Source organism: Macrosteles quadrilineatus, unplaced genomic scaffold (assembly GCF_028750875.1).
Source record: "Macrosteles quadrilineatus isolate MER2022 unplaced genomic scaffold, UCM_ALF_1.0 Scaffold_8__2_contigs__length_117827958, whole genome shotgun sequence".
NCBI classification, from domain to species: domain Eukaryota; kingdom Metazoa; phylum Arthropoda; class Insecta; order Hemiptera; family Cicadellidae; genus Macrosteles; species Macrosteles quadrilineatus.
The window spans coordinates 96,178,083-96,199,065 of NW_026542601.1; the positions used below are offsets into that span (position 1 = coordinate 96,178,083).

At 35.8% G+C, this 20,983-nt stretch overlaps 1 protein-coding gene across 2 annotated transcripts; it reads left to right on the forward strand.

The window, feature by feature from the left end:
* The first annotated feature begins 454 nt into the window (after window positions 1-454).
* LOC129001007 (non-homologous end-joining factor 1-like) lies at window positions 455-18,258 on the forward strand. Of its 2 annotated transcripts, none has more exons than XM_054428133.1 (7): window positions 455-630; window positions 2,741-2,919; window positions 5,025-5,222; window positions 6,518-6,656; window positions 15,835-15,988; window positions 16,550-16,655; window positions 17,887-18,258. In XM_054428133.1, the coding sequence occupies exons 2-7, from the start codon at window positions 2,776-2,778 to the stop codon at window positions 18,064-18,066; spliced, it is 921 nt and encodes a 306-aa protein (XP_054284108.1). In that variant the 5' UTR covers window positions 455-630; window positions 2,741-2,775; the 3' UTR covers window positions 18,067-18,258. The 2 variants fall into 2 exon arrangements, with proteins under 2 accessions (XP_054284108.1, XP_054284109.1); XM_054428134.1 differs by having other exon boundaries at window positions 2,741-2,914.
* The last annotated feature ends 2,725 nt before the right edge of the window (window positions 18,259-20,983 follow it).

Here is a 20,983-nt window from a genome sequence, read left to right on the forward strand (position 1 = left end):
ATCATCAGATAACAACATTATCGTCTCCCGCGTTCACGGTTCACGGCCCAATCCCTAATATCTCCCGCCCCGCGACCCGTGGTGACGGGGAAATAATTTTTTCCGCAATCGCGGCAAAATCCTATCGCTCGCAGAAAAACGTCAATAATGTCTTCCGCAATCCGGCAAAATATTGAACGTCTCCTGCGGCCGCGGAGACATCTTCATCGTCACCCGCGGGGAAGTCTTGTTGCCATTAGCTGTATGGGCTATTAATTCAAATAGCCCATACAGCTAATGGCAACTGGAGTCACTACTCTGTCACTTTGTTTTAGAAACGTACCACCACCACCACCATAGATTACTAATAATTATTATATTACTTCATCTATGGTACCACTATTTTTGCTGGTTTTTCAGAATTTCGTGTTGTTAGGTTGGTTGTATGATCGGTTAGTCGGACTGGACTCGGATCGGACCTGTCAAAGATATTTTTGTTGATAGTAAACAAAATGTGTTAACAATATGATTGCAATATAAGTTTATTTATTTACTTTACGAGCAACCCATGCAATTGGTACCCTTTGAAAGAAGAACGTCTAGTTGTCGTATCTTTTTTTCATAACCAAGCCATCATAAAAAACAAATAAGGTAAAAATTAATACTTTTTATAGATTATAGCCTCACTAGGTTTCTATGGACTGGACACAGAGACACAGTAAGTAGGCCTATAAGTTAAACTAGAGGCTCACGTTTCAGATGCGTAACAGCTATCCATATTCAGGGCTAACTAAGTAAGTTACTATTCAAATTCAAAACAAAAGGTTCAAACAACAAGAGGTTCAACACAAAAATTTACTTAAATTTGGGAGAGCATTGTATTTAGACATGTGATCACTGGTCTCGAAACTTCCCCACGGTACAGTATTGCCTACTTCCTGCCGATCCAGTCCGATTAATAATAATGGTGGTTATTTACCGTAAGTTACTTACACTGGGATATGATGGAATTTTGATATGTCTACTTCCAGTATTTTTAACGCTGAATCCATGAATGCAATCAGTTTTGGACGGAGAGATTCCTAAGTGGCGTTAAATAATTAATATTAAGCCTTAGGCCTAGTTTTGTTGCTTTATTAACATATTTGTGGTATGGATGAGTCCAAGTTCTAGTGGCGACTAACTAGTGATGTGCGATACGTATCGTATCGTATCGGAATATCGCGATACGCGAGGGACGATACGATATTTCGATACGATATTTAAAAAACGATACGTATCGTATCGCCTAAAACGATATTTGTATTTATATCGGCACATAGAGCGATACGATTCATGTCAAAACGATATTTTTAAGCTTTTTTTGTGCAGGCCGAGCAAACTGCAAAATCTGTACTCTGTGGATGTGTAGTTTGAAAGTGGTTTGAAATAAGAGTTTTTGACGTCTGTATTTTTTGTTTTTACTTGATAATGTACCAGTCCCATCCCAGTCCAGTCCATTTCCTTTCCACTAGCGTGCTATCTAGCACTAGCAGTGCAGAGTGTAGGCGGCCGTGGTGGGAACTGTCTGTGGCAATTACATTAATGTATCTGCAATCCTAAAATTCTATGGGAAGGATAGGGAAACAGGTCCAAGACGTAGGGAGTTGTGAAGGAAGTAGTAAAGGCGAGCAGTGAGCAGTGTCGAGTGTGGAAATGGATTAATGAATGTATCTGCAATACTAAGACTGTTTTCAGAGTAAACTAATGATTTTCCCCGAGCAAAGCTTGGTCCCCAGGTACTTATATAAATTAGCCGTTTCTAGGTTAGGTAGGGGAGGGGGGAAACGATACGATACGTATCGTTTTTCGATATTTTTGACGATACGATTCGCGTATCGCGATACAGACGCCCGATTCAATACGGCGATACGATATTTTTTTCCGATACGTATCGTATCGCTGTATCGCGATACGCGTCCGTATCGCCCATCACTACGACTAACACTAAAAGGGGTGGAAGGAGAGCTGCTGTCAGTTGTTTACATTTGATACTAAACAGACAAAACCACACACGACAACATGAGAACAAAATCAGAGTTACAATATGCAATAACTAGCTTTTTAAATAAAAGAAAATGGACTTTGGTGCTGTTTAGAAAATACAGTAATACTGAACTTATGCTACTTATGTTAACTTATATTGCATTTTTTTCCCCTTATCTACCTAAATTAGACTATTTTAAGCACTTCTTACCATTGGCACTTTTGGGGGAAACGCCTATTTCACCCTGAAAAAATATTAAATCCTTTGAAGTGAGGTTAGATTAGGTAAGTTAAAGGTTAGGTTATAATGAACCGACTCATTAATTTATTAAACTTCCAGACTGTTTTTGCACAATTGAAATAGGCCTAGTGGGTGAAACACAATGAAATAACAATATCAAAAATGCTTGCTTTTATCGCTATTTTGAAACTGCCTAATATCGGATTCGAATTTCCTAAGTTACAGCGGTGCCACTCATATAGGAAGTAGGCCTAAGTTATTTCTTTGAAGGCTACCTATTCAATTATTGTCCATAGTGAGGGTTAAATAACCGCGAATGGTACAAAATTAAGAAAGGATAGATGAGACTCGTTATTCTGGTATAAATTCAGCAACTAGGCCTACTACTTCTACTGGAATGTAAGACTACAAAATCATATTTTAGTACAGGCCTAGCCACAAAAACTCTGAAATCTTAATATTCAACTTATTTATTTTTTATAATTTATGTTTCAGTCATAAAATCAACTTACAGTAGCACAGCTGTGAAAATGTGGAAAAGATGTATGTTTGATGAAATGGAGTATTTAATTAAACACACTGTAAAAGATACTTTGCATAAGCTTTTTGTAACTGATTTAGTACAGTTATGGAGTGAAGAAATTCAAGAGGACAGTTTACTTCAAAGATGTAAGGTATTAACACCATTTTGCATCATGTACTTAGACATAAGTATGCCTACTTGATAATTGATACTTTTGAAACTTACAATCATAGACAAATTGCATCAAAGATGTTAACCCTGCAATTGGCAAACGACTATTGACTAGTCACTAAAACTATTTCCTCCACTGGCAAACGACTAGTCACTAGTAGTTTGAGCATCATTTTTTTTACTGCCAAGTTTTAATAGAAAACATTACTACTGTATTAGATAGCCTATTGCTTTTTATAATTTTACGCAGGAGATCCTATAGTCCTCACAACCCTAACTTGAGGCAGCCCAAACTAACCTGCAGGGCTATTAACCGGCTGGTCCCGCATGACTCTTTTACAATCCTATTAACTTAGCGACGCTTCCGTGAACTCCATAGTTCAATATTAACATTAATAAAATCATAATCTGATGTAACAACTTACTTGTTTAAAACGTTAATGATATTAATTTAACAAACATTTCTGATTTTGTCCCATCTAAAACGGAGAATATTTACGTTTAAATATTTAAGTTACCGTACTTGGTAATTTGTTTATAGATCAAAACCCGTAAAAATTGTCCGTTTTAGATGGGACAAAAGGAAAAATTGTTGTTAAATTTTAAGTTATTAATGTGAACGAGTAAATAATTATATTGATTATAATTTTATTAATGTTAATATTGAACTAGGGTGTCCACGGAAGCGTCGCTAATAAGATTGTAAAAGTGTTGTGCGGGACCAGCCCCTAATGGCCCTGCAGGTCAGTTTGGGCTGCCTCAAGTTAGGGGGTTCGAGGACTGTAACATTTATTTAGATATACAGTTGGTTTAGTTACTGTAATGTACGTACAGTGATGTAACAATATTTTGAAAGTTGAGAATAAAACGTAGAATGACGTAACTACAAGTTAAGCGCGGTGTAAAAATATACAGCAGACTCTTGATAATTCGAAATTGGTGGGCCAAGCATATAAATTTGAATTATCAAGAGTTTTGAATTATCAAGAGTTCGATTTATCGTGAGAAAAATAAACCATTCGAATTACAGAGAGTTAATTTGTTTAATACATACAAAGGTACAGCACGTTACAATAAAACATCATACCGTATTTTAGTACACTTTTAAACAACCAAACGGCTTATTTTTCAGTTACTGTAGTTGCAAAGAAATCTATTATTTAGCACTATATATTTCGCCAATAGCTGAACTATCTATCAGCTGTCGACAACTACGTTTGTGCTCAAGGAGATGTCGCACAATCTAGAGATCGGATTGCCAACTTAGAAAAACAAGTCAGCGAACTAACTCAAACTACTGCTCTAACTAAACAAACATCAAAACGTCCAACACTAGCCTACCAAGGGAACAGGATGTACTGTACTGTATAGTTTCCTGTTATAACAGGAAGAGATCACTTCGAATTATAGAGTGTTTTGCCAACTAAACTTCGAATTACTGCGTGACTTTGATTTATAGAGTTTTTTTTCAACGAAACTTCGAATTACAGCATGACTTCGAATTATAGAGTGTTAACCGACGAAACTTCGAATTACCGGTACTGAGTTACTTCGAATTATAGAGTGTTTTTCCGACGTAACTTCGAATTACTGCGTGTTACAAATTGACCTGCCCTCTATTTGGACTTTGAAATACCGAGTGTATCAAAATGCATGGTAAAAATTTGAAATATTGAGAGATTCTCTAGGGACTGAGCCTTCATTTTGAATTATCGAAAGTTTTGAATTATCAAGTGTTTGAATTACCAAGAGTGGACTGTATCATTTATAGCCTAAATAATAATAAATATGACTTTTTACTTTTTCCATGTAAAGAACCATTTTCTAAAAGTTATATACCGTACTTGGATTTCTGATTTTTTTAAATCTGTTGTAGGGCCTATAATAGGCTACAATTCCTCCCAAGCCTTTACCTACCTTTAAATATGTTTAGAACGTAACTGTGGATATAAAAATTGTTGTCTGCTCTTAAATTGCATTTGTTTTCAATAAATCAAAACTATTCAATAGGCCTAGTTTATATGATAGGCTTTGAAACATATAAGCCTATGTGATAGGCTTATTCCTAAAGCTTCAATTTTCCAGGATATGAACAGACTGTTGGAAACCAGTGATGATGAGCTTTTAAAACTCATGTGGTCGCTTGTTGAGGGAGAAGGCGACAGTGTCACTTCTAAACTCACAGACATCGTAAACGGTAAACAGCTTGACCTGCAGAGCAATCTTGATGGCTTATTAAAGTTCAAAATAAAGTTTACTCTACATCATGCTGAACCTAGTCAAGTAAGATTATTTTTTTACTTAACTATTGTAATAATCGTCAATGAGTAGTTGTCATTGGATTCAATGCCTTTTAGCAAATTTCCGATGGAACAAGCTACTGTAATTTTTTCATGAATTTATTTTTGATGTATGTGGCAACATTCACTTTGTTATAAGAAATGGAAAGCTAGTAGTTTTCATCTCTAGGTGAAAGTGGATCTTTTTGGTCCGTGTGATGAACAACTATTTTCATCATAATGTGGAAATAATAACCTTATGATCGTTAAAAATTAGACCACATAATTTTAAGATACCAAGTCGTCATCAATGTTTGTACATTTTTGTTGTTTACAAACATAGCTTTAACTAGGCCTATGTCATTAGTAGCGTTTTCACAATGCACTGATAAAATGTTGAGGTTATCAAACCGAAAAATTTACCATATGCAGGGGCGGCTCCAGAAATATTTTTTTGGGCAGGCTTGACAAGTATCAAGAAAGGGTTTGATCAGGGGACAAGAGGTTTGAAGGGATTTCCCTGCAAAAAGGGGGAATTGTAAAATTTAAATGTAAAATAATTAGTTTGAATGCTTTTCCTTTATTTGGGTAAATATTATTAAATTTCTTTATTTATTTGTAATTTATAAATATCCACCAAAATTTTAGGTAGGCCCGGGCCTACCTGGTCTACCCTCTGGAGCCACCTCCTGACCATTTGTTTTTTCTGTTCCCTCTTTGAAGTTACCCGAAAACAATGATTTTCAAGACGATTTAGAGAACTAAAAACGTCTGCTTTCCGGACAGTATGATGAAATAGTATACCTATTACGTTAATAGTCCTGAAAATTATAAGTGCTTACCATACGAGTCTGGTACACACATTTTGAGCGAGAGTTACGTATGATAGTATACGCCATACAACTAAATATGTACAAATCCTTATATAATACCAGCAACTAAAGAGCTAAAAATCACTAGTCATAACCTCTAAGAGAGGTTATGACTAGTGAAATCATTGCGTGAATGTTTGTCAAAATAGTGTAGTGTGGCGTAAAGGTATTTTACAGCTTTGCATTTAATCAGTTTTGTAAGACAGTGATTCACGTGTGGTTATTTATATGAATGAATATATATGTGTGAATGCAGGGTGTGTAGAATAGTGTGAGATGATCTCCGTATTAGCTTGGTTACTAACTAATATCAGATTTTTATTTAACCAAAATCATTTACCGGTATGTAAAATGTAAAACTTAAAGACTACTATGATACATTATTGAAGCTCCTTAGTACATTTCTAATACTAAAATATGTTTTCAGTTTTTTGAAGAAGTATCCTGCCCTCTTCTAGTAACTTTATCAGAGCTGGAAAAACAACAAAGGCTACTCCTTGATATTATAAAGAAAAAGGACTTGGAAATAGCCGAATATAAACTTGAAGGGGCCAAAATCTCTCGTGGTTTGTAAGCTCAGTTTAGTAATTTTTGTTTTTTCCTTTTATTTATTTTTAAACTTAGTACAGATGATTAACAATGAAAAAAGAATCAGGCATAACACGTCTTGACAACTGGAAGAATGTATTGGTGTGCTATACGCTCAATTCTAAAAAACTGAAATTCGAGTGGAAACAAAGAAAAAACGGGACACAAATTAAGGGAGTAGACTAGTAAAAGCTTTTCTAAAGCCTCATTAACACTTGTCTCCAAAAACGCTGTCGGCCAACTGTCTATCGGCAGATGAGTCTCCGTGTTTTTCGAGACAAGATACAGTGTTTTATGTCTCCCATACAAATGAGAAACATGGAGACAAGATACAAGTCTTTTGTCTTAAGTCTGCATGTGTGGACTTGCCTGGAGACAGAAGACCAGATATAATCTGAATCCACAGGTGTTTTAGCTTGGAGTTCAGGGCTGAAATTGCAACCCTGTAACACGCACATTTCTTTGTTATCTTTGACCCAACAAAGCCTATAATAGAACCTAAAAATTGGTAGTAGTCATTCTTATAAAACGTCTAAATTCTGTGCCATCATCTAATCGAAGACCCAAACCATGGTACGAACCTTCCTCGAGAAACCTGCGGATACATCATTGTCTCTTCCTCAGTACACATCAGCCACAGAAGTATGAAGCGCTCACACGATAAAAGTACACCCTCTTCAGTCACCATACCAACACTGGCTGGCTAAGATGTTGGGTACGCGTCTAATTGGCACCGCGTCAGATTGGCACCGCGACAGATTGGCACCGCTCCTAGAGGTGCCAATCAGTCGTAACAGTACACGACAGATTGGAACCTGGAGAAAGGGGTGGTGCCAATCTGTCGTGGTGCCAAGCTGACGGCTGCCGCAGAGGTGCCAATCAGTCGTAACAGTACACGACAGATTGGAACCTCGAGAAATGAGTGGTGCCAATCTGTCGTGGTGACAAGCTGACGGCGGCCGCAGAGGTGCCAATCAGTCGTAGCAGTATACGACAGATTGGCACCGCTGCCCTCAATAGGCCCACCTGTTCGTTTTACTTACTAGTCTGATGTTTGAAAACAGAAACGTGTCAATACTTGATGCAATTAATGTCAATTAAACACATTGATAATAACATTAACTTTAACAGCACAAACCGCTTCGTAAATGGCCCATCTAATCAAAGTTACAGTTCCTCAATGCTATTAAACTCAAGTTTATAATTTGGAAAACGTCTGATACCTACTAAAGTATTTGGCACAATTGAATGAAACCTTGCAGTCATTTTTCGGAAGCATTATAGAGTGATAAATTGTGATATATTTGAGATGCTGTAATTTATTACTTAATTTACCTTGTTGTAAGCAAGATGCGGTTGCACGCAAGTAGGCTTGCCCTATAAAATAATTACCGGTACTTCCTTCTTTGACCAAAACTCTAAAATCAGGTAATGTATAACTCGAGGTATGGTTACACTGAATATGCAAATCTTCTGAAATGGGGTTATTTAGGCGTGAAATTTACGTGGATTAAGATATATATAGCTATGGAAATTGAAAGTGGTCGCTATGATGGATTTTCTGCCTCATGTCAGGACTTTGAGAGAAAATACTGTACTTTTAAACACTTTCTTAGTATGCATCTAGATATAGGCTACATGCCATGATGTCGTGTTAGTTAAGCAGTTTGTAACTCGAGACCGGCTGGATCTTTTTAATGATTTATGATTTGTTGGATTCGTCTTTAACCCGATTAACACATGTATCTTCAGTTCAGTATTTAAATTTAGGGCTAAGCCCCACATATGTATGTTATGCGTATGAAGAAAAATATGATGGTTTTTGACCATATGCATAGATTAATTTAATACGAGAGGTCGTCCAGTGGTCGAAACTCGACCAAAAATATGTAATGTACTCACTTATCTATTTTCACCCCACACTGTAAATAAAACATGTGATTGGAGTTTCCTCCATTTGTTTTGATTTTCTGTTTATATTTCGTTGTTATTTCGTAACCAGCATAGCAACGCATAAGATCCATGTTAATTTTTTCAAATTTTTAAACTCATTTTTTGTGCTTATCTTTGAGCCTATTTAAATTTATAAAGGGATTCTGCACACCTACAGGAAAATAGCTTTCTAACGGTATGCGTAGATTTTCCCTACGATGCACACGAGCTGAGAAAAAAGGTTTTAAAGAAACATGCTTGCCTATTAATATATAGATAGATAGATAGATATTTTAGAAACAGCTGATTAAACATTTGACAGGTGATGTAATTGAAAGTCATTTTCAGCGGTTTTATGTTGTCTGTGATTGTTTTTAAAAGGCTTATAAAGGTGGCCGGTTGATTTGGTTTTTTTTTAACTTTTATGGGGTACAAAGTTCGCCGGGTCATCTAGTTTGTAATGTACAGTTCGCTCAATGTTTCTGTAAACATAACAATAAAATACGTTTTATATTAATTGTTTTTCGTGTTAACATTAACAATTCGCATGGGTTTTCCTAGTAGGCCTACGCTTTATTTAAGGAATCTTGATCAACAGTAATAACAAAAACTAGTCGAAATCAAAATACTACTGTGCAAGGCTTGGTCCTAACAGTAGGCCTACTTTACAAATATTAGGATTGAGAAACAGATGGTGTGGTGTAGTTAACTGAACTGATTAATAAAAAAACGACCCCTAAATGCCTCAAGGGCCACAGCACTGACGCTACTTTTTATTTATGGCCTTGTCCTATTTCAAAAAAGGATCATCTTATAAAAGGTGCTTGAAAAAATATTCGAAACCCTCCCAGCGTGGAGTTTTCCGGCTTCCTCAAATTCTTTGTACGTCCGCTCGTTTGTCAATGTCAACATTTACGTTGAAGACCAAATTGACAGTTGGAAATGCCACATAACTTGCAGACTCAAATATAGAAATCCCCGTAATTTGAATAGCGTGAGGATGCCAGCAGTCCCTGGTGGTCGCCCGTAACAAAGACACTGTTGTTTGTCAACAAGGGATTAGGATTGCCCGTCTACCTGTTATGGGGGGAGGACGCCCCGACTTTAAAGCCAGGTTATTGAACCACGAGGGAAATAATAGCTACGGTAAACCATCAGGCCAGATTTAGATTAAATGTGCCGCACACACATTATGTCAGTAGTGAATTGATATACGGGACTCGTATTAAGTGTACTGTAGGCCTACACTGTACTGTCAATAAAGGGGTTTCAATGATTTTAATTAACTTTAATATGGAAATCATTTTTTTTGTAAGTAACACACTGAGTTAATATGGTATGGTACGTGTTATAATGACTTTTCTAACATTAAATTTGAACATGAGGTTAGGTTTCTCCAATACAGCATATGCAGACTCACGATAATCTGAGCCCCAATTGATCAAGCCTCCGTAGATAACCGAGCTCATCGGAAAAGTATAATAACAATTAAGCTATTAAAACCGCGAAAATTAACGTGAAAAGTGAAGATTCTTTCTTTTAGTGCAGTAGTAAGTAGCAACCAGGTAGCAACATTATTCTTACTAACAGTTGTTCGCTCAAGCTGTTGATTACCACAAATAGTACGTTCGTCTTACGCAAAAATCTTTAGTAGCAATTGTTACATATTTTACTGTGGGCCCTGACTGTGATATTTTGTATATTCCACGAAGTACGAAATGAAAGAATCCTTATTCACTAATGCCACATCTGATTCAAAGTACAATGCTTAATAAGTTAAATCATTCTATAAACATGCTATCTGGTAGCAAAAGCGTAATGAAAAAATCAGTCTAAAAGGGCCATTACACATTCGGCGAGTTTCTTGCAGATGTTTGGCGGTTTTTGCACTCAAGAAGTAGTTGTGATTTCTTCCCTACGAAAAGGGATTTGTTTGAATTTTTACGAGCAGGAAATATCTATATATTAATTATTTGAAACTGTTTTTCTTTGTCATAGCTAAATTGAGAGAACGGCTGGGCGTAGAAACTCTGTAGAGGTGTCTAAAGAAAGGTCTTGGTCTGTAGATGAGCCATCAAAAGAGAAACGTGGTAAATTCCTTTGGGGCTCTGCCCCAGTGGCCTTTGAATTCCCATCCCATGTTATTCTTATGGAGGAAAAACTGGGTTTTTGTCCCAGCTAATTTGAGAGAACGGCTGGGCGTAGAAACTTGCTAGGGGTCTCTAAAGAAAGGTCTTGGTCTATAGATGAGCCATCAAAAGAAGAACGAGGTAAATTCCCTTGGGGCTCTGCCCCAGAAGCCTTTAAAGTTGCCTCTTCAAATTTGTTTACCATATGCATAATTCTACACTACTTTTTAATGAAACAGCTGTTAATATTTAAATTGTGATTTATTGAATTTTTCAAAATGAAGTACAGTATTTGCAATGGGTTTTTCTGATTTTAAAATCGATTTTATTCTGCATCGTGTCATGTTTTGCAATATAATGTTCTATTACCAAATCAGTGGAAAATCCTAATATCACAGTAACTCTTGAAATTATTTCTTAAGGGGTTAACTTATATCTATTGTATGGCTTGGTTTCTGCTTTTTTTAACCACTTCTTGGAGATTGTAAATACTAATTGGAGATTGTAAATCGTCTGCCACTTCTTGGTGATATTCTTTGGCGTATTGCATCTGTCGACGAAACTTGGGTTGGTGAAATTATTACAATGGAAAAAAGCGAGAAATCCTGGACAATTTGATATAGGCTAAAAATAAAACTGAATTAACACTGCTCTACATTTCTTGAGCAATCGTTGAAATAACCGATTTGCAAACAATGGAAACATAGAAAAAGTCATAGAACACAACCAAGCAGAAGAAATAGAAATAATGTTTTTTTCATTTATAATCGTTATCATAGACAACCTAATGCGGCTATGAGAGGGAAAAATTTGTAGAAAACACTAAAAAAAACAAGATCAGCTTTTTGAGAAAAGATAAGACATTTACAAAAGATTTTGATTATATCTAACTGTTGTGTTTTTCGTGAGTATTTCCATAATCTTTGTGAGTCGACTGTAATGCTTCGCAATTGCTCTAATTCGAGCAACAGGTACACTAGTTTCTATAGTTAATCAGGAATAAAATAGTTTTTCCTACAGTCGCCTAACAATGTTCATGTTCTCTCGCTGATTTGAGAAAGCAAAGTGGCCAATTCACTCATCAGTGAGACAATGTTAACATTGTCTCACTCTAATTACTTTGTCTCACTCCAGATTTGCAACGTGAAGGGACGAAATAGTGAGCGCAACATGCAGACAAGGTCGTATGTGCGCGAAATACGTTGGCAACACTGGCTGTAAATCAGCTGGTCAGCTGTTGTAGCCAACTGTTGTACAGTATTTGTCACTTCACATTAAATGTCATATTAAAAGATCACTTCTGTGTAAAAATATGTTACGTTTGTTTGCCAATTTATTTGTTTTATGGTAACTGTAGGAAAAATATAATATGCAACTCGAGTGCAAAGTGCAATTGCCTCACTCGAGAAACCATTCCTCACTCGCCTACGGCTCGTGAGTAAGGATTTCTCTCGAGTGAGTCAATTGCTCACTTTTCTCACTAGTTGCACAAATAACTATTGCCACCTGTTTCAACTACACAAGTTGGTTCTATGATATTAAATAACATTAAAAAGATATAAGGTTTACCAACAGGGTGCAGTACTATTAATTGTTTAAATTGATGACAACAGCTAATTTTAACCAAGCAGCAACAAAAAACTGTGATACAAAATGAGAACTGTCAAAGTAGGATTTTTTCCTGAGGTATGTTTAGGTTATTAATTTAAGAAATCAATTTTGATATTGTGGGAATAAGGCGTTTTATTTTTTAAGTGCATCGTTCTTTAACTTATTGACTTCATTTTTTCCTATTTGTTAAAAAAAAAACTATTGTGTTTGTATGGTTTATTTCCCCTAAAATAATGTTTGGGAAACGGAGTATCCAGTTAATACTTTTCGAACCTCTAAAAGTGTATCTACATACGACAAATCTATGGAACATAATTATTCTCTTTAGCGTTCTCTTCCCGTTGCGAAGAACGGGTATGACTGATAGTTAACCATAAAAGAATGTTAAATACGTTTTTTTAATCAGGATTAGTTAAATTCAGTACAATTGTTTGTACAATTAACAAATTATGATTATAGTACAGACAGTTGCTAATTGATGCATTTACTTCCTTTTTTTGCACTCCAGTATTCTAGTATTCCAACCAAACAACACCAATTGTTTAAAAAGCAACATTATTTGTTCTTATTTTTAACCTATAATAATAATTTCACAAGAAATAATAACTGTCCGGATTTGTTAACATCAATCAGTAGTTGTTACTTGCAAAAGTAAACAGATTTGTTTGTAATTTTATATCAAAATTCACAGAATCTCATTGTAGAAAACGTAATAACATGTATGTTTGTTAGTTATTAAAATATGTTTAATTTACACATTACCTGTAGTATTTACTTGTCAAGGCAGACGTAAACCGATTTGCTAGAAATTTAATGTAAAATGTCAAAAAATCATGACTAAGAACGTAATGATATTTGTTTTTGTAAATCATCAAAAGTTGTACAAGATACATATTTATACTGAACACATTTATTATGAGTCAGTGTCTCTTGTTTCCGTGGATGTACGTACGCCCCAACAATAGGAGTCGGACCCGGAAAACAAGACGATTAGTGATAGTTGACAGATTCTCTGCCTCACTCTGACCGTTCCAAAACTTAAAATATTTTTAGAATGAACTTAAAATTTGATTATTTTTTTCGGGAAGTCGTAACAGTTTGATACGTTTGCCCTTTGCAGTATTATTAATATGGTTTACACAAGAATCTACGGAATGACTGTTGAAGTGATTGACTTTAAATTAAAGAACTACATTTTAACGTTTTATTTTATTTTTGTATATTATGATTTAGTTAAAATGAAAATAAAACGTTTAATTTACTAGGTGGCGTTCGCAGAGGCATCCACAAAATTGAGCGGAGTCATCTAGGGTTCATATTATATTGTTTTTGTCATACTGCAGTAAAAACAGTCGTTTTTAATGCATGCGTTGCGGGTCTAAGAAGCATTTTTACTCTTTAGGGAGTAAAAATAGTTTTTAGCCTCTATGGTGTAAAAATCTGCTGTTGTCAAATCAGTTGTAAATTTCGATTGTAAACGATTGTATGTACCGAAAATATGAAACGATTTGTGCTTCGTAATAATTTTAACCTACAGTCTACAGTCTCTTCCCATAGCATTCTAGCATTGCAGATACATTAATCCATTCCCACACTTATTACTGCTCACCTTTACTACTTCCCTCACCACCCCCTACGTCGTGGACCTGTCTACCTCTCTTCCCATAGTATTTTAGGATTGCAGATACATTAATGTAATTGCCAAAGACAGTTCCCACACTCTGCACTGCTAGCCTTACTACTTCCTTCACCATTTCCTACGTCATAGACCTGTTTCCTTCCCTTCTCATAGCATTTAAGTATTACAGATACATTTATCTAACTGCCCAAACGGTTCCCCCACTCTGCACTGCCAGCCTTTACTACTTCCTTCACCACTTCTTACTTCGTGGGGCCTGTTTCCTTCCCTTCTCATAGCATTTTAGGATTAAAGACACATTACTTTAACTGCCACAGACGGTTCTCACACTATGCTCATACTTTAATACTTCCTAAGCCACTTCCTACGTCGTGGACCTGTTTCATCACTTTCCATAGCATTTTAGTGTTTTGCATTAATCTAATTGCCACAAACATTCACCACACTCCGCACTGCTAACCTTTACTACTTCTTTAACCATTTCCTATGTTGTGGGCATGCTTCCATCCCTTCTCATAGGATTTCAGCATTGCAGATACATTATTCTAACTGCTAAAAACGGTTTCCAGTTCCCACACTCCACACTGCTCACCTTACTACTTACTTCCCCACTTCCTACGTCTCGGACCAGTTTTCCTCCCTTCCTATAACATTTTAGGGTTGCAGATACCTTAATCTAATCGTCATAAACAGTTCCCACACTCCAGGCAGCTCGCCTTGTGTACTTCCTTCACCACTTCCTACGTCGTGGACCTTTTTCCTCCCTTCCCATAGAATTTTAGGAATGCAGATACCTAAATCTAATCGATCTAAAAGTCAATACTACACCTGTTCCTCGTGAATGAGATTTAACTACTCATTGGGAAGGATTGGATTAATATTCCAGCTCCACTCAATATTGCACGCAGAAAACTGCGTTGTTGTATTTTCAAACCTCATTCAAGAAAGGGGTGGTGCCAATCTGTCGCGGTGCCAAGCTGACGGCGGCCGCAGAGGTGCCAATCAGTCGTAACAGTACACGACAGATTGGAACCTGGAGAAAGGGGTGGTGCCAATCTGTCGCGGTGCCAAGCTGACGGCGGCCGCAGAGGTGCCAATCAGTCGTAACAGTACACGACAGATTGGAACCTCTAGAAAGGGATGGTGCCAATCTGTCGTGGTGCCAAGCTGACGTGGGGTGATATTTCATGGCCTCATGTCAACGAGGTTCCAATGTGACGCCGGGTGCTAAAACACCATGGTGCCAATCTGTCGTGGTGCCAATCTGACTGCGACTCAGATGTTAAGCAAATCTGAAACTTACGAAACTGTTATCATACTGTCAGCCGGCTCACTCTCCAAATGTGGACTAGGCTTTAAACTAGAAAAAATCAGTTGCTTTTGTAGACACTACTTTAAAAACAAAATGTCTAATTTTGGTGATTGCCAATTCAGTAAAATGGTTTATCTGCTTTAACAGTATAGCTTTTTGTGCTATAGCTTAAATACTAGTAATTATTATCCTTGTAGCCTAGAACATCCATTTATATGGATCGGCTATAGTCAGGTTTTTACTCAACAAGAACATAATATAATTGACTTATTTTGTTTAGTACTTATAATCATTCATACGTTTGTAAATGTCACTGTTCTATATTAACATGAATTACCAGATTTTTCAATTAGGTATTGATCTTACATTTGATTCTAATTACAATCCTGCTATTATTTAATTTCTACCTAAAAATACAGTCCAGTAATTATCATTTCACATGAGTCGTTCATTCTATTAATTGATGATCCTTTTTTTAATACTTCGATAGTTAAAGGGACGTTGAAATAATATGTTCAAGTATGTCAATGCAGGTGCAGTTGAGACCAAAGTTTTTGATGCCGAGAGTTTCTCCAACGAGTGCATCAAAGAGCTAGGTGCAACCAAGGGTCTTGTCCGATCTCAGCCAACGGTTACTATCACACCATTGGTTCAAAATATCATTGCACAAACTTCATCTGCATTAGAGTAAGTATGACACTAATATTTTATCTTAAAATGCAAACATGTTGTTCAAGATCTCGATTATTCTTTTACAATATGATAAATGTTTATGTAAAAAAATAAAATGGGGGATATCTGATCAAAAAAAGGATTTTATGAATATTTAATTCTTGATTTTCTCTTTTTTGACCTGAAGAACCATTCCTCGGAGTGTGGCTGTGTACTTGGGACACCCTGTATACAACATGGGCATGCTGGTATAGTTGTACGGTGCTCTACAGTACCTCTGGTTTTGTTCACGCCGATCATAGAAGACGATTTGTGATCTGATCATGTTGTGACCCGGCAATTATAGGCAATTCTATTCTATTCTATTCTATTTCATTTGTGATCGTCAGTCCAGGATTAAAAAAACTCCCTGTAAAGTAAACAAGGTGGATCACTCCTTTGAGCCTGTGTACAAGACTAAAGCTAAAAAACATGGCAGATAACAGTTATTGTCGTAAATATTAGTTTTTATTTTCGCTCACACAAAGTAGCACTGTTCCTAAACTACCTTTATAGACAAAAATGTATCTTTTGCAGGATAGTACCAGATAAAAGCAGCAATGATGAGTTGAAAAACCCTCTCAACTGTTTAAAGAAAGCCACAACCAAGTTGAAGTCTCCAGTCAAAGCTAAAAAATCAAAAGTAAGTTGAGGCTATTGTCTTCATTATTTTACTTCCTGGAAATAAAAACCTTTACAAATTACTAACAATAGTGTAAATTATTCTTCATGTTGTGTTGTTTATTCTGAATCACGTTGACAATAATATTGTAAAAAGGTTAAAATACCTGTAACTGCCTCGTGATTCCTCTGTTCCTGTACTGGACTACGCGCGTTTCAATGTATCCACATCATCATCAGATCACAAACTTGAAGAACTTAAACCATTCTTGAATTGGTCGCGTCAAAGTTTACAAAATATACACAAAACATTTAAACATTTAAAAAACAGGGACAAAAACTGTAGGCCTACGTACACTGGTGTGCACATGACGGGTGCCGAGTCTCGACTGGTTCAGGAGCTGAACTTTGTCCCCTGGCCGCCTTTATCACGGTCCTTGTCCAACTTTATGAGTGATTCAAATAGAATATTAGTTTGCAGAGTGCTTTTGTCATTTAATATGTCCTGGGGATTGTTTTTTGCGGCTTTATAAATGTCAAACTGTTCCAGAGCTGTCATGATCCTGCCTTTGTTGCAAATGTGCAATGGTTTTAAGTTTGTTTCCAAATTAGTAGGCCTATAGTTGTGGTTGTTTAATACCAGATGTTCGGCATAATTAGATTTTTGCACCTTCGAGGCTTTTGGAATGTATTCTTTGAATCTTTTCTCGAAGGACCGCCCTGTTTGGCCTATGTAAAATTTACTGCAGTTGTTACAGGATAATTTATATACTCCGGTTCTCTTGTTAATATCATCACCTGATCCTTTAGTGTTTATAAGCTTATCTAATTTGTTGGAGGTTCTAAAGGATACTATTTTTCCAAGTTTTTTTATTTCATTTTTTATTATTAGAGGCAATTGTTTCAGCAGAATTTGGCGAACAATTGCCAGAACAACAATCAGAAATAAAATTGTGTCAGGCTTTCCATGCATTCTCAACCCCCTACAGATCCTGGATTAAACAGTTGTTGAAAGTTTTCTACTTATACAAATGAAACAATTAAAATATCACCAAGAATGCCATAAAAATAAATTCTAACAAGTGAAACAACTGTTTGTATGCTACACAAACATTCTAGTCCATCTGTAGAAAGTGTCAGGGTTAATAATCGAACCATGCTTTTCAGAGTATTCTTTTCCTAAGATTAATCTTATGGTACAATTTCATCTTCTGATTTGATTGGTTTATAATTCTAAATTTGATCCACTTCAGATGTACATTGATGATGAAGAAGACGACGAGTCAAAAGATAATGGAAAATTCATGGAAGATAAAAATTTTCTGCCAGAAACTATTAAGAAAGAAAAAGAAGAGAATGAGAATGAATTGGAATCAAAACCTTTGAAAAGAATCACTAAGCCTAAAGTAAAGAAAGTGTTACTAAATTTGTAGATTAATATAATAACAACTATAGTTCGGCCGCTTAGAAAACGACCTGCGCGCTAATGCTGAACCAATGTTGGAGGAGGTCGCTTTCTAAGCGGCCGAACTATACATGCAATTATTTTTTAAACTTTTAATTGTACTATGCTTTAAGACTTTTTGCTGGAATAAAATATTAACAAATAAGATCTCATATAAAGAATGTACTGAATAAACTAAATTATTTTTTACTGGTTTAACTTATTTTTACCCTAAGAGTTTTCATCATAAGCTAATATTTTTTTCTTACTTAATTTACTTCAAAATGTCCATTCATTAGTTTATTCACTGAGTCCATTCATTATTCAGAAAAAAAGACTGTTCTACAAAGTATTGTGTAAAAAGGCAAATACCACTCACTCACTGATCACTATAATCTCAAAAACTTTTTCAAAAGCGTTTTCATGTAATTACATCTCTGCCCCTGAGTGGCCTTTCAATTTTCCCTGTCATCCTTATAGAGAATAGTATATTTCAATACTAGGACCAAAAGTGGCATTTTCCGGCACATGCTCAAGTTTCATGTGTGAGGCCTAGCCGGACACAGAAAAGGTAAATTTCATGTGCGAGGCGAATCCGAGGACTGCTAGCACAACAAAGCGCTACAAAACGATTTACAGACGTTTTACAAACGCTAAAAACTTCAAGGATGAATTTCATCTCAGAATTCAACAATTTGTGCAAAACCAAGGATGCCATTTAACTGACACTGTGTTTAAAAAATTATTATTTTCAAGGTGAACATTCATTTCCACTCATACATTTAAGATTTATGTCAAATTTTCAAAATTAATTATTTGGGATATTTCAAAGTTGTGCCGTTTAATGCCTCACCCAGTATTTACAATATTTGTAGTGGTTTAAAAAATCTGAGTTTCACTGCAGCTAAATAAAATTAGTTAATGTGTGGAAGGTATTAACCCTCCAAGTGTCCATAGTTTAGGCCTTAATGTCCACCTATTTTTGGCGCATTTGCAAGGTTCTATTAAAACGGATCTGAGAAGCTTAAAACAATGTTAATTCTAATGTTCTATATACCATTTTGTTTGGAAAATCATGGGCTTCAATATTATATATAAAACATAAGGAACATTTAAAAAAAAAAATTTTTAGGTAAAAAAAAATATATAATTTCAAAAATTTTCAAAAAAAAAAAGTTCCCGCTCAATGAAATTGTATAAATTATAGGCCTACAAATATTTGAAAATAGCCACTTTGTTCTAAATTTTATGAGGATTACAAATATATAATAATATAAGGAAGTAGATTTGCAAATAAATAAGTTATGGGCAAAAAACAGATTTCAGTACATAGCGTTTAGCTAAGAATGCATAGCCTAACCATAGCTAGGAATCTGGCTGATAATTTACATCAATATCACTACCTACTTCTTTAGGATCATCAACCAGCACTTCAAAACCACTTAAATCTTCTTATAATGCAACACGTATATCACTACTTTTGATTTTTAACACTAAAACAATGATAAACGTAATAAAACACATCAGTCATCGGTCCAAGGGTAACCTAGCTGTTTACAAATACACGCACGTCAGCTGTCTGCTACAATTACGATCGGCTCAGAGAACGTACAGCGCTGAGACAGACCTCTGGAGAAAGCTTAGAATATTACGGAAAGAACGATACCTAACTCGATCCAGTTCAATCCGATTCAGTCAGTCATAGAGCCTTCGCCGTAAACGATGTCTGCGTGTCGAAAAATCGACAAGTAACACTACACAAAGTGTGCTGCTTGTCGAATTTTCGTCAAGTAACACTGGGAGGGTTAATATCGAAGGAAAAAGTTTTGCTATTGAGTTTCATCTATCAGCTGTAACATACATTTTTAAGTGGTGGGGTAACATGGAAAAACATCTCAAACCGCCTAAATTTTCTGAATGGACTGTAACCACAATAAAAATACAAGGCATTTTTAAAACCTTAACCAGCAGCAAACAAGTTGGAATTGATGGGACCACTTGATCCATACTTTGTCATATCAGACTAAATGAGTACTTTTGTTTTCTGCTACAACTAACACTCAATCACGATTTTTGGTTACATTAAGAAAGTCTACAATAGTTATTTGTGGTACTAGTAGGCAAAGTGGCACTTTGCTGCACATGAGAGCAGCGGAATGATCTCGAGTGCAGCAAAGACCTTTTGCACTCTTGTTACACATTATATTTTTCCTGCTCATAGTATTATCAACCTATTTCCAAGCGTACACGGATTACGTGCATAATAGAACCACGCTGTTTTGTGTTGTTTTGTTGGAATCCTGATGTGCGCCAAAGTATAAACCGTATGACAAAGTATAAATATGCAGCAATTAGCAGCTTTCTGTATTATAAACAGTACAAGGAAGCCAACTTTGTCGGGTAACTGTAGGAAAAAGATTTTGCTAAATTTTATAACAATTTGTTCATAGACAAGCAACTTGCAAATCTTTTCTCTCTAAAATATTAATACAGGATAAAATGTACAACGTTCTTAGCCCTCTTGATATTTTGCTAACCATCATAAATTATACAAATTTAGTTTACAATCTATCAAATTGTATAAACATATGTCTAAAGAAAAGTAATCTTTATTAACGATTATTTCCTTAATTAATATATGCAATGAACTGTGACATGGTCTCCTCTAATACAAGGCTGCGGTGAGATTAAAGCGACAGTGAGATTAAACACCGCAGACCCGGCCTACCAAAACAGCTGTTGCACCAATTAATAATGGAGCATCTGTGTAAAGTTTATGTTTACTTGTTTGTTAATACCGTGATAATAGGCCGGTTAGTGCAGCTGCCACACACCAACGCCGCACCCTTATATTAAAGGAGACAATGACTGTGATGATAACATAATGTTATTATTTTTGACAAAAT